The sequence below is a fragment of the Palaemon carinicauda genome, chromosome 31, assembly GCF_036898095.1.
Source record: "Palaemon carinicauda isolate YSFRI2023 chromosome 31, ASM3689809v2, whole genome shotgun sequence".
NCBI classification, from domain to species: Eukaryota; Metazoa; Arthropoda; class Malacostraca; order Decapoda; family Palaemonidae; genus Palaemon; species Palaemon carinicauda.
In genome coordinates, this window is record NC_090755.1 from 7374093 (window position 1) to 7386654 (window position 12562).

The window sequence follows — 12562 nt, forward strand, 5'->3', positions numbered from 1 at the left end:
TCCCTCATGATGCTCCACATTGATGGTCGGTGAATGCTGTCATATGCTTGTTTAAAATCAACGAAGAGATGTACTTGATATTAATTGTTCCCAGAAATTTTCAATGATCTGTCGCATAGTAAAAAGCTGGTCTGTAGTTGACCTTCCCTTCCTAAAACCAGCTTGATACTCCCTGATAATGTTTTATATTCCATCTCCACGCTGACTATGACAAGTAATGCAATGAATGTTTATATTTGGTGAAGTCATTTTGTTTTACAACTTTCAAGGTATTTTGCCTTTGTGGTTGGTGTAGTACATGTGGTTCCAGTCTCATTTAATATTACAGTAGTTAGCTGTCTTGTAAAACTAGGTACATGACTGACCATTCTTGGCACCATCTGGGCAACATCCCATCAAGGATGTCAGATGGATTGTGTACTGTTGATAGTGAGGTGTACTAGTCATTTATTGAGAATTGAACTTGGTTCCTTCTCTAACAGTGATGGACATATCATTTTAGTTTTCAGATTGTGTCGCAAAGGATCTTACTGACAGAGGAACATTGAGCAAGTGTTTGTTTTGGGGAAGGACTTTAAAGATACTTGAAAAATTTCATCTACTTTATTTTGGTTTGTTTGTCCTCATAAATATTATTGAAAGCATCCCTGGACACCTGTGTGATGTTGTCTAGTTATGTGATCATTGATAATGCCTGTTGGTTGCTCCTTATCCCATTGTTGTCATGTAGCTCTGTAGATATTTCAGCACCAGTCATTTTGTTTTTCTTGTAGTGAGTGGTGTCTTCATTTACAGTATTTGCCCTTGATAGATTTTAGTCCCTCATGAGTTGGCTATTATCCCTTTTACCCCCACCATAAGGTTAAATTTCGAGCACATTTTGCTATAAATTTTCTTTAAATTGCTCTAACAGCCTTAATTTTTGTCATAGAGAGGTCAGGTTGGTCTCATTCTTTTGGAAAATGCCTGAAGTTTCTCATAAAGTTATCAAAAACATGTAAATAACAGTGTTTTGCAAGAACGTACCGGTACGTCCTTTTGGGGGCAAAAAGGTTAAGTAATCTGAGCAATTATTGTAGGGACTGCTGAGGTAGTGGCAGTAGGCGAGTCAGCATATGGAGCTTTAAATTTGGCTGAGTCCCTTGTCAGACAAGGAAGGACCAATAGAAAATAATCCCTTTTTTTATTTCTTTTGATGTTTGCTACCCCAAAAATAGGGGGGAAGTTCCATTGTAGATGGATTAGTGGTAGTATTAGAATTATTACAGTTATTATTATTATTATTATTATTATTATTATTATTATTATTATTACTACTACTATATTAAAATTGTTAACATTATGAGATTCAGGTGTCACTTTGTAGTTTATAGTCATAATAGTTTTACCCCTTTTATTTTTAGTTTTCATCATGTTGTTGATTATTTTATTTCTTTGAATATAATTAAGGGTTTCTTTCTAAGCACTCAGGATGGTATTCCTCATTCTAGATTGAATAACTTTGTATGCTTCTCATTTTTGGCTATTTCATTAATTCCTGTTGATCCCCTTCTGAACTTGAATTAATGGATGATATTAATTTCTTTGCCAGTGTATTTTTTCTAGTCTTTTGTGCAAATACGATGTCCATCATTATTTTTATTACTTTGAATCTCCTGTGGTGTGCGTATTGCTTCTCAAGAATACCGGTTTAATTGGCACTTAACTGTAAAATATTTGAAAATTTAAATTTACCAATTTTCTTTCACTTCAATCAATACATGCCCTTAACAAAGGATCACTTCAATCAATACATACCCTTAACTAAGGAATAGGTCCCTCTAGCAGTAATTTGTAAGAAGCCCAAGTTGTCATACTGTATTAGGAAGTATAGTTTTCAGTTTTGAAGTCAACATTACCCTTCCTCTTGAAACTGTGAGTTAGTGGGGAGGAGGGCAGACATGTTTATGATCTTCAGAAATATGAAATGTTGGAGGTCGGGCACAATTGAAGGAAAGAGAGGGATAAATTACCATACAAGTTATGCAATAAGGTTAAGGTAACAAACCTGGTCTAGATTACTTTCATAAACCATTTAAATTATGGATTGAAATACGTTATTGCAGAATGTTTACTAAAGTAATTAGAAATACAGCACTCCACTGCAGAGGTAATGTTTTGTAAACACATTTGGTATGCCATTGAGCTCCTGCGAGAAACTTCTCCGAAGAAAGATAACAACAAAAAATCAGGGAAGTATCTGCAGTCCTAATATTATGTACCTTCACTCTCAAGTATTGATGAGTTTTGGATGTAATTCCTTGTGGACATTTGTAATTAAATTTTGAGATGGAATGTTAGAGCATTTTTGGTTAGCCGGCAATTATGGACCCTCAGCCCACAAAACAAATTAGGGACACTACCTCTATCACCTTTTATTTGTCTACATCCAGTTGTACGGCTCTTACTGGGCAACAAACTATTCTGTACTGAACTATCTTCATCCAGCTTTAGTGAACGGGTGTACAAAAATTAAGGCAGACTAATTCTTAAAACCAATTTGAACCTGATGAAAGGTAAAAGATTAAGTGTCGATAAAACCAGGCTGTTGGGGGAGAAACAATATGAGCATCATGTGAGTATAGTGCTAAGAAATTTTATTCAAATTTTAATTTGTCCATATTTCAGATACACCTTTCTCAACACCGGAAGAATGCAAGTTAGCCATAGACACAATGAACTGCTATGCCAATGCCCTTCGAGGTGTCATGGTTAGAAGTTTGGAGGATGGAACGGCTAAAAGTCCAGATGAGATAAGAAGGTTGCAGTTTTTAAAAGAGGTAGGCTTTATTTTTTTATACATTAACATGTTGTATGCTGGGACAGATTCTTTTTATGAGGAGAAATATTAATTTTAGTTATCTTTGCTCAAGCGTTCCTTGAGGGTCTAAAATTTGCATGGGGCTAAAACACTGCTTTATCCTATCCCTTATTAGCGTAGCAGTAACTTTAGCTTATAGCTCTCTAAATTGATTCTTTCTGTTTTGATCTTATTTTGAAGTGGAATAAATGGTCTTTTTTTTATTATTTTTGCAAATAGAAAAGTACCGTAACTTTGATAATTAATTTTTAAAAATTTATTTTCTTTCTTTGTAATAACCATGCCCTTCTAGTGTATTAGTGGTATCATATGGCAGTGGATGGCACTACCACTGCATGGGCAAGCCATATCCCATTGTCTTTCAGTCTCAAAGTCAAATACTTACACAGCCTCTTGACATGTATGTGTATGAATGCTAGGCGAGTGTAGAAATAACCAATGTTATTAAAATGACATAATTTTCATGAACCCCCCCCCCCCCTGGCGTTCACATTAAAACGGAGGTAGGATAGTCATTGAAAGTTCCTAGAAATCTAAATCCCTATCCTAATTATATACTGTATTGTACTTTATTACCAGACTCACATTTATGTAAAACTATTATCAAATTATTGATATAGAAGATCCATTCCCCAACCTTACTCTTCAGTCCACTCACGACTGCAGTTACCCAAGGATGTCTCCTCAACTGAATGTTCTGTGACAAAAAATATAACATTATAAACTAACATCGCCTCCATAGAATGACAATCAAAACCCAGAGAATAGAATATTTATAGTATCCAGCAATTGCTATTATGTCTTAACATATGGGATATTTAAGAGCCTTATAACTCAGACTTGATGGATTGTACAATTTGGCTTGGGTGTCAAACTGTATATCTAGAAGAGCTGGTTGGATTAACTGGAAAAGCTAATATTAAAATTATTCTATATAACTATTTATCTAGGGGTCTTGTATGACAGCCCTGACACTTGTATCTACATAAAATACAAACTTTTGTCTCTTAAGAGAAAAGGAGAAATCAGTTTTTGAAAAAAGGGATGATAATCAGTGAAGGAGAAATTTTCAAATTTTTCAAAAGAAACATATATTAGATGATGATGGCATAACAGAAGGATTAATACAGATCTTAACAGGTGAAGATGGTACCAGGGCCCTTGAAAAGGAGTACATGGAAAGGCTCCTGGTTTATCAGGAATAAAAAAGGATTTGATAAAAAACACAGGAGAGCTGGTCATACATTAACTTCCCAGAATACCGTGAAAAGAGGACCTGTCAATGATGGGGTCAGAAGACTGGGAAAAAAAGCAATTTTGATATTAAAATTTCTTATTTCTAGACTCACTTGATGTTCACATTGCTTCTCTAGAAGCTCGGTTTAACTGACTTTTTTTTTTTAATTTAAAATTTTTCCCATTTTCTTTCCTTTCATTAAACACATGACCTTTATAAAGGAATAGAACATTCTAGTGGTAAGTGGTAAGAATCCCAGAACCGAGGCCTCAGTCTTTTTAACCCTTTAGTTTCTTAGTCATCACGGTTTGGTCCAAACAATATCTATTTTGATCAAGTAGAATTTATTAAAAACAATTTATACAAGCTTATTTTTCTGCAGTACTGAAATAGTTGCAAGACACATTCACTGTTAATTCCAAGTAGTTAATTATGAACAGTTTATTGAGTTATTGTTTTAGCATTCTACACACAAGTAAATACCTCTACAATGGACATTCCAAAGTATGTTTCAGTGGCTGAGTATAAAGTTAAAAGTTCAAGGCACTAAAGGGAGAAAATCCAAGGAAGACTTGGTTTGTTCATTCTTGCGGGAATGATGACAATAATGACGTTCCTCTACCTTCAAATAATCACTTCATCAGCCAATGATGAAAATTGCTTTAAATGGAAAACTGAAATTGCAGAGGAAAATTTACAGCTGCACCATGGTATTAAACTATAAAGAAAGGTGAAAAAAAAGCTGAAATTTTTGTTTAAAATAGTGTTAGCATTTGATCACTTCCTAGTTTGGTATATGCTGGAACTCTTTAATCCTTTCACTATGAAGTAGCGGATCCGCTACCCAAGATATATATGAGATTTGTCACCATCCTATATACATGCTCACTTTAAAATAACCTACATTTCTATGTTATTTGTTTTACTGCTGATTATAGAACAAATTTTTCTAAAGTTTGGTTTACTTTCTTTTGTATTTCACTCCAAACACCTGAAATATTTTTTCCATTCATTGTGAAGTGATTATAGAATAATTTTTCAGAAATTTTTCTATAATTTACTCTAAATAATGGTAAAGCACTGTGATTTTATGTGCAATAGAAAAAACTTTATATTCATTGAAGTGACTATGTTATTCTGTAATAATTCTGCGTTATGTAGCCATCAAAAGATATAAAACTACTCGTCAGTAATAATGGATTATACATTATACAGAAATATAATGAAAATATCCATTTGATTCCTTTGACAAAAGTATTCTATAATATATAATTATAAGTTATGGTAACAGTCATTTTGTGTAAAAAAAAAAATATATATTAATTGAAGAGACTATTATTCCGTGATGATTCCGCGATAAATATCCGTTGAAAAATAAAAACTAAAAGCCAGTAATAATGGACTTAACGTTATACAGAAAAGTAATGAAAGTATCCGTGTTTCCTTTGATACAGAAGAGAGAGAGAGAAATATAAATTTAGTTCTTTATACATACACTTTGTTTGTTCTTCTGTCATTCTATCTTGCATGTGACTGTCACTATGAACTAGATAATTAGTTTTCAGTATTTCACAGGCTAGGAAATAGAGTGCTTATGTAAGAACATGACATACAGTGTAGAATGGCAAAAATGACAGTACAGTAGGCTAACATTTACTCGTGAAAACAATGAACACTAATAATATGAAATATATGACATGAAGATTATATTATTTTGTAGAAATGATAGTTGAGAAAAAAAGGAATAGAATACGAAAAAGACAAATCTTGTTGTGTGTCAACAACTTGCATTGCTGGTAAAATGTTTTGGTGATGATGTGGGTGGGACTAGTGGGAGTCAGAAGAGCTATGTGGTACTTTCTGTGTGATTTTCAAACGTATGCCAACATAGAAATACACTAAAATAGACCTTACATAATCATGAATAAAGACTAAAATCGCAAGTTTTTCAGTTGGTGGTGGGGTGAGATGTGAGGATCCCTACTTCTCAAAGCTGGGGGTGCCCGGGGGTGTTTGAGTAATGCCTCGGGTAGGCAATTTTGCCACTGGCTAGATAGAGTGGTGTTATTCTTTATGGAAACATAAAAAACAGACTAAAATAGCTCTTACACAATCATAAATAAAGGCTAGAATTCAAAAGGCTTTATTGGTTGGCTTAAGAAATAAGGAGCAGCTAATATCAAGGAGAGAAGGAGATTTTTAGTGAAATTAGAAATAAGAAATTTTATTATTAAAATTGCCTTTTTTCCCAGTCTTCTGACCCTAACATTGACAGGTCCTCTTTCGCGGTATTCTGGGGAGTTAATGTATGACCAGCTCTCCTGTGTTTTTTATCAAATCCTTTTTTATTCCTGATAAACCAGGAGCCTTTCCATGTACTCCTTTTCAAGGGCCCTGGTACCATCTATACCTGTTAAGATCTGTATTAATCCTTTTGTTATGCCATTATCATCTAATACATATATGTTTCTTTTGAAAAATTAAAAAATTTCTCCTTCACTGATTATCATCACTTTTTTCAAAAGTTGATTTCTCCGTTTCTCTTAGGAGACAAAAGTTTGTATTTTATGTAGATACAAGTGTCAGGGCTGTCATACAAGACCCCTAGATAAATAGTTATATAGAATAATTTTAATATTAGCTTTTCCAGTTAATCCAACCAGCTCTTCTAGATATACAGTTTGACACCCAAGCCAAATTGTACAATCCATCAAGTCTGAGTTATAAGGCTCTTAAATATCCCATATGTTAAGACATAATAGCAATTGCTGGATACTATAAATATTCTATTCTCTGGTTTTTTATTGTCATTTTATGGAGGCGATGTTAGTTTATAATGCTATATTTTTTGTCACAAAACATTCAGCTGAGGAGACATCCTTGGGTAACTGCAGTCGTGAGTGGACTGAAGAGTAAGGTTGGGGAATGGATCTTCTATATTAATAACTTAATAATAAAATCTTTTCTTATTTTCAGAAAATGGAAAAAGTGGTAGGATACGCAACTAAGAGGTATTTACCTACCTGGAAGAACGAATTAGAAAATTTTGGACGGTAATTAGGAAGAACATTTAGAAAAGTTTTATGATTTTGATTTGCCTTGAGGTATTATGCCCTGATTCTTTAGGTGCATCTTCATTTTTCTTTTTCAGTTTTTTATTTGTACATTTTTTATTATTCAGAAGAAAGTGCGAGTTGCAAAGACAAATTTAATTTGTTACATTACTGTACATTGATATAAAAAAGGATCATCATCTTCTACTCCTATTGAAATTCTTAGAATTTCACTAAACTATTACTAGTGCCTCTACATGAAATTGATTTATCAGAAAATCAAAGGAGTAAACAACAGAATTCGTCATTCTTGTCCCAGCCATGGTGGCCTCAACCAGTCAAGTCACTCCCGCGACCCAAGCTGACCTTTGTGTTTCTCCCAACTTTCTTTTTTTTTTTTTTTTCCATTGGATCTTTGTGTGTGCATTTTAACTGTGATGGAGCATCCACAAATAATGAGAAAGTGCTTTGTCCGAAACAATCAATAATGTGACAGTTTCATTAGTTGTGCTTCATGCAAGGCCAGCAGTACTGCTAATCCTCAACCTGCTCGGAATGTAAGGACTTGCCAGAGGTTCACTTGTAACGTTACATTAGGAGTAGAAAGAAGTCTGTTGCTTACTCCTATTTAAAGGACATGGTTTTGTATTTAGGAAAAATATGAATACAGTAATTCAGAATTTTCAATATTAAACTTACCCGATAATCATGTAGCTGTCAACTCCGTTGCCCGACAGAATTCTACGGGAGGGATACGCCAGCTATCACTATACTAGAAGGGGGTGTACTCACAAGCGCCACCTGTGGCCAGGTACTACAGTACTTGTTGTTGACGCCACCTCACTTTTTCCTCTGTCGTGCTTCCGGCAAGACGTTCTTGGATACGCTTATGATTTTGGAGTATTGTTCACGGTTTGGTGAAGTATTTCTCTAAAATTTGCAGCTATTCGCTATACTGGAAACTTCTATATTAGCTTAGTTAGCTTTTGGAATTAATTTGATTAATTATGGTGACGAAGAGAGTATGAACTCTCTTTCACCTTTAAATGGCCGACCCTTCCCTTAGACGGAAGTGTTGGTGTCTAAGAGAGTATAGACTCTCTTTCTTAATTTTGCTTAACAAAAGTTATAGATTTATTTTATATCTCTCCGCCTCTTATAGGCCTCTTCGATTAACTTCCTTTTATTATAAACTTATTAAAATTAATTTTTATATTTGTTTATATTCGACCTTCCTAATAGTAGGCGGTCTTTTCTTGGTACCGAAGTTAATTAACTTTGAGCCCGTCATTTCGGTTTTACCTGTTAACATATTATGCTATTTTAATGTCTTTGAAAGAATTTCTTTGATAGTCTCGTACTGTTTTCAAAGTTGAACTAACGTTTTGTTTTGTCTCTGCAGTTGTTGACGTTCAGAACGTTCAACTTGCGCTCTATCGTTACGATAGAGAAAGAATTTTCACGGTTTCACGTTGCAGTAAGAGTAACCGTGTCTAGCGTTTTGTTCATTCTTTCTTAACTTAATGGTTTTAATCCTAATAAAGGAACTTTTCATTTTGGGAAATATTTCAGTTTTTTCCTTTAACAATAATATGTTTTAACGATATATATGATTGGGCTCTTCTCTCAGGTTCTAAGTCAAGAGAGAGAGAGAGAGAGAGAGACAGAGACGGAGGGAGAAAGAGGAGGATAAACGTTTCATTCAAGCGAGTAACGTTGTTATCGTTTTTGCTCTTCTCCCTAGTCTCTTTAGGGGAAGAAGGTAAACGTTTCTAGAGTGATCTAGTGTTTAGTCTCTTTCCACCCACTGAATTATTTATCTTTCATTAGATTTTTCTGTTACATTGTAATTCTGTTTTCGCAATTACTAACTTTTGAGAAAGGATAGAATTGCGTGTTTCAGGTACAAACCACTTAAAGTTTCGAGTTCAGTGAAATAAGTGCAAACAGAAAATCTAAGTGATAAGTGATTAGCGCAAAGTGTGTCAGTGTTGTGCGTGAGGGTAATTCTGTGCGCGCCAGTCGTCCTCCCAGTCCGGGACCTCTTGCAAGCTCCCAAGCCCAGGGGAGAAGCAATGTCGAAGGGCAAAAGGGTTCAGCAGGCCTTGATCGGCGCACAGAAGTATCCTCGGTGGTTGCGGGCGTGTCTTACCGAGACCGTCACTCCCACCCGCAGACGATTGAGCCCTTATTTTGCTCGTCTGCAGAAAAAATTTAGGGGAGAAAACGCTGGTCTCAGGTCTCAAGACCTCTTAAACGTAAAGTCCAGACCTATGCCAGACGTACGAAGTTAGAGTTCAACAACCCGGATGCAGTCATTGGGTTAGCTCTGACTCGCCGCAGTCATCAGTTGAATGCACTCCGCCTAAGAGGAGTAAGGTTCTGCCGCAACAGATCTCTGCTGTTAAGGCTTTACCTCAGCAGACCTTAGTGTCTGCCGACCCCAAGTTGACTCTACTGCAGTCCATGCAGTCACAACTTTCGGTCTTGATGCGTGAGTGTCGGGCTGAGAAGGTTGCGCCTCCGCCTGCGCTCGCTCCGCCTGCGCTCGCTCCGCCTGCGCTCGCTCCGCCTGACCGCAGTACCGCCTGCCAGGCGTACGATGTTGAGCCACGTTATGAGTTTACTGATCCCAGTGGTGTGCAGCTCCCTCCGCCTTCCTTAAGGCAACCTCAGCAATGGGAACAGGAGGCGTATACCTCTCTTCCTCCGCTTCCACTTGCTGTTCCACCAGTGAGGCAACACTCGCTTGAGGTACAACAACCTCTCCCATCCATGAGTCAGTCTCCTCAGCTCTCGCTGCAGCGAGCTCAACCCTCCTCAAGGCAAGCACCTCAACACCTTAGCCTTGCGCCTCAGGAGCCTCAACTTGCGAGACTTTTACTGCGTTCTGCGCAGCCACTACCTTTTCGCTCTCAGCTCACACCGCAGGAACCTCAACTCGTTCCTCAGGAACTTGCTACTGCGCATCCGCCAACCACTCAGCAAGCGCAACCCTTGAGTTCAGCCACTCATGCCAGGAGTCAGCCTCCTCCACCCATGCGCCTACCTTCTGCTGATCAGCCTTTGCAGACTGAGCCTCAGGTGTTCCCTCAACAGAGTCTTGAAGAGGAAACCACAACTATTGTTGTTCCAGCTCGTTCTGACTCTGCTGTTCAGCTTACCTTACCTCCATTTTCAAACATTATGATAATGGAGGTTATTTGTATTACTTATAAAAATATATTTGTATTCCTTGCAATATATTTTTAACAATATCGCAAAATATGGCAAAAATATGAATCATGAGTTATGAATGTAAGGTAAATATTATGTTGATATTAAAACCCCATGCAAGCATGCATAAAGCACTCTAGCACTGGTCATGGAATTTCTGAGAAATGTTAAACGCCATGCACACGCTCTGCTTACCTTACAGCATGCTCTACATACAGCATGCTCTGCTTACAGCATGCTCTGCATACAACATGCTCTGCATACAGCATGCTCTGCATTCAGCATGCTCTGCATACAACATGCTCTACATACAGCATGCTTTGCATACAGCATGATCTGCATACAACATGCTCTGCATACAGCATGCTCTGCATTCAGCATGCTCTGCATACAGCATGCTCTGCATTCAGCATGCTCTGCATACAACATGCTCTACATACAGCATGCTCTGCATACAGCATACTCTGCATACAACATGCTCTGCATACCTTACCGCATGCTTCTCAGTCACACATCTTTGGTTGTTGCCAACTCACTAGACTGTCAAGCAGTTTCATAACGTTGCCTTCTAGTCTGCTGCTTTTGCACCAGTGAAACCCTCACTGACAGAACTTAGCTTTTCTAGGATATGGTCCCTGTAGATGAGAAAGTTCTTTTCTCCCTCCTTCTGATATTCCCTTGAGGACTCTGTCATTTGGAGGGAGCCTTTAGCTGCGTAGCCTCCTATGGACTTTTATTCCAGCATAACATGCTTCCAGGGAAGGTTATGGTTCCACTTCAGTCGCTAATCCCGTCTGTTACCACACCTGCTCCCATAGACCTTGAGCTGTGTTGCAAGACATGCAGTCCAAGCTTAGTCCTTGTTAGAGGATTTTTTGTTTACGGAGTCAATGTGTCACGGGGAAGACGTTCAACAACCAGCAGAAGTGACTTGTTGTGACGCAGTGCGGCAACCTCAGCAACCCGATAAGGAGTTGTCTGTACGACCCAGACAGTCTAGACAGATTCGGGTTGTCACTGTACTTCCTCGCTTGCCCATGGTTGACAGTTCACAGACTGTGCAGCAGTACCATGATCTTGTGTCCGGCTCCGTCAGACGACTGGCTTTTAAGAGCTCCCACAAGTCGTCGCTGTCTGGAGATTTTCAAATGGACTATGGATCTGACCAAGGAACTGGGCCTCCTGGTCAATTTTGAGGAGTCTCAGCTCGTCCCATCCCAGACCATTGTCTCCTTGGGTATGGATCTTCAGAGTCGAGCTTTTCGGGCTTCTCCGTTGGCCCCAAGGATCTTCCAAGCCCTAGAATGCATCCAGAGCATGCTGAGAAGGAACCGATGCTCAGTCAGGTAGTGGATGAGTCTAACAGGGACACTTTCATCGCTGGCCCTGTTCATCGTGTTAGGGAGACTCCACCTCCCCCCCCTTCAGTATCATCTAGCTGCTCACTGGATAAAGGACATGACGCTAGAGACGGTCTCAGTTCCTGTTTCCGAAGAGAGGAGGTCTTCTCTCGCGTGGTGTAAGAACAGCTTTCTTCTCAAGGAAGTCTACCTTTGGCTGTTCAGAAACACGACCGCCGTCTCCTCTCGGACGCATCAGACACGGGCTGGGGTGCGACTTTGGACGGACAAGAATGCTCGGGAACATGGAATCAGGAGCAAAGGACACTTCACATCAATTGCAAGGAGTTGTTGGCGGTTATTCTGGCCTTGATAAACTTCAAGTCCCTCCAGCTTAACAAAGTGGTGGAGGTGGACTCTGACAACACCACAGCCCTGGCTTACATCTTCAAGCAGGGAGGGACTCTTTCGTGGAAGTTGTTCTAGATCGCAAGGGACCTACTCATCTGGTCTAAAGATCGAAAGCTAACTGGTAACGAGGTTCATTCAGGGCGGTATGAATGTCATGGCAGATCACCTCAGCCGGAAGGGTCAGGTCATCCCCACAGAGTGGACCCTTCTCAAGAATGTTTGCAGCAGACTTTGGGCCCTGTGGGGTCAGCCAACCATAGATCTGTTCGCTACCTCGATAACCTAGAGACTCCTGTTGTATTGTTCTCCGATTCCAGACCCAGCAGCAGTTCACGTGGATGCTTTTCTGCTGGATTGGTTCCATCTCGACCTGTATGCATTCCCGCCGTTCAAGATTGTCAACAGGGTACTTCAGAAGTTCTCCTCTCACAAAGGGACACGGCTG

General features: G+C 38.6%; 1 protein-coding gene across 1 annotated transcript in view; it reads left to right on the forward strand.

Moving 5' to 3' along the window:
* The window catches only part of LOC137624246 (uncharacterized), a 128131-nt gene extending 120954 nt beyond the window's left edge, over window positions 1-7177 (forward strand). Inside the window, exons 12-13 of the mRNA XM_068354758.1 lie at window positions 2668-2819; window positions 7074-7177. Of these exons, the coding sequence (XP_068210859.1) occupies window positions 2668-2819; window positions 7074-7154 (233 nt within the window). The 3' untranslated portion in view covers window positions 7155-7177. The remainder of the gene's footprint in view (window positions 1-2667; window positions 2820-7073) is intronic.
* The last annotated feature ends 5385 nt before the right edge of the window (window positions 7178-12562 follow it).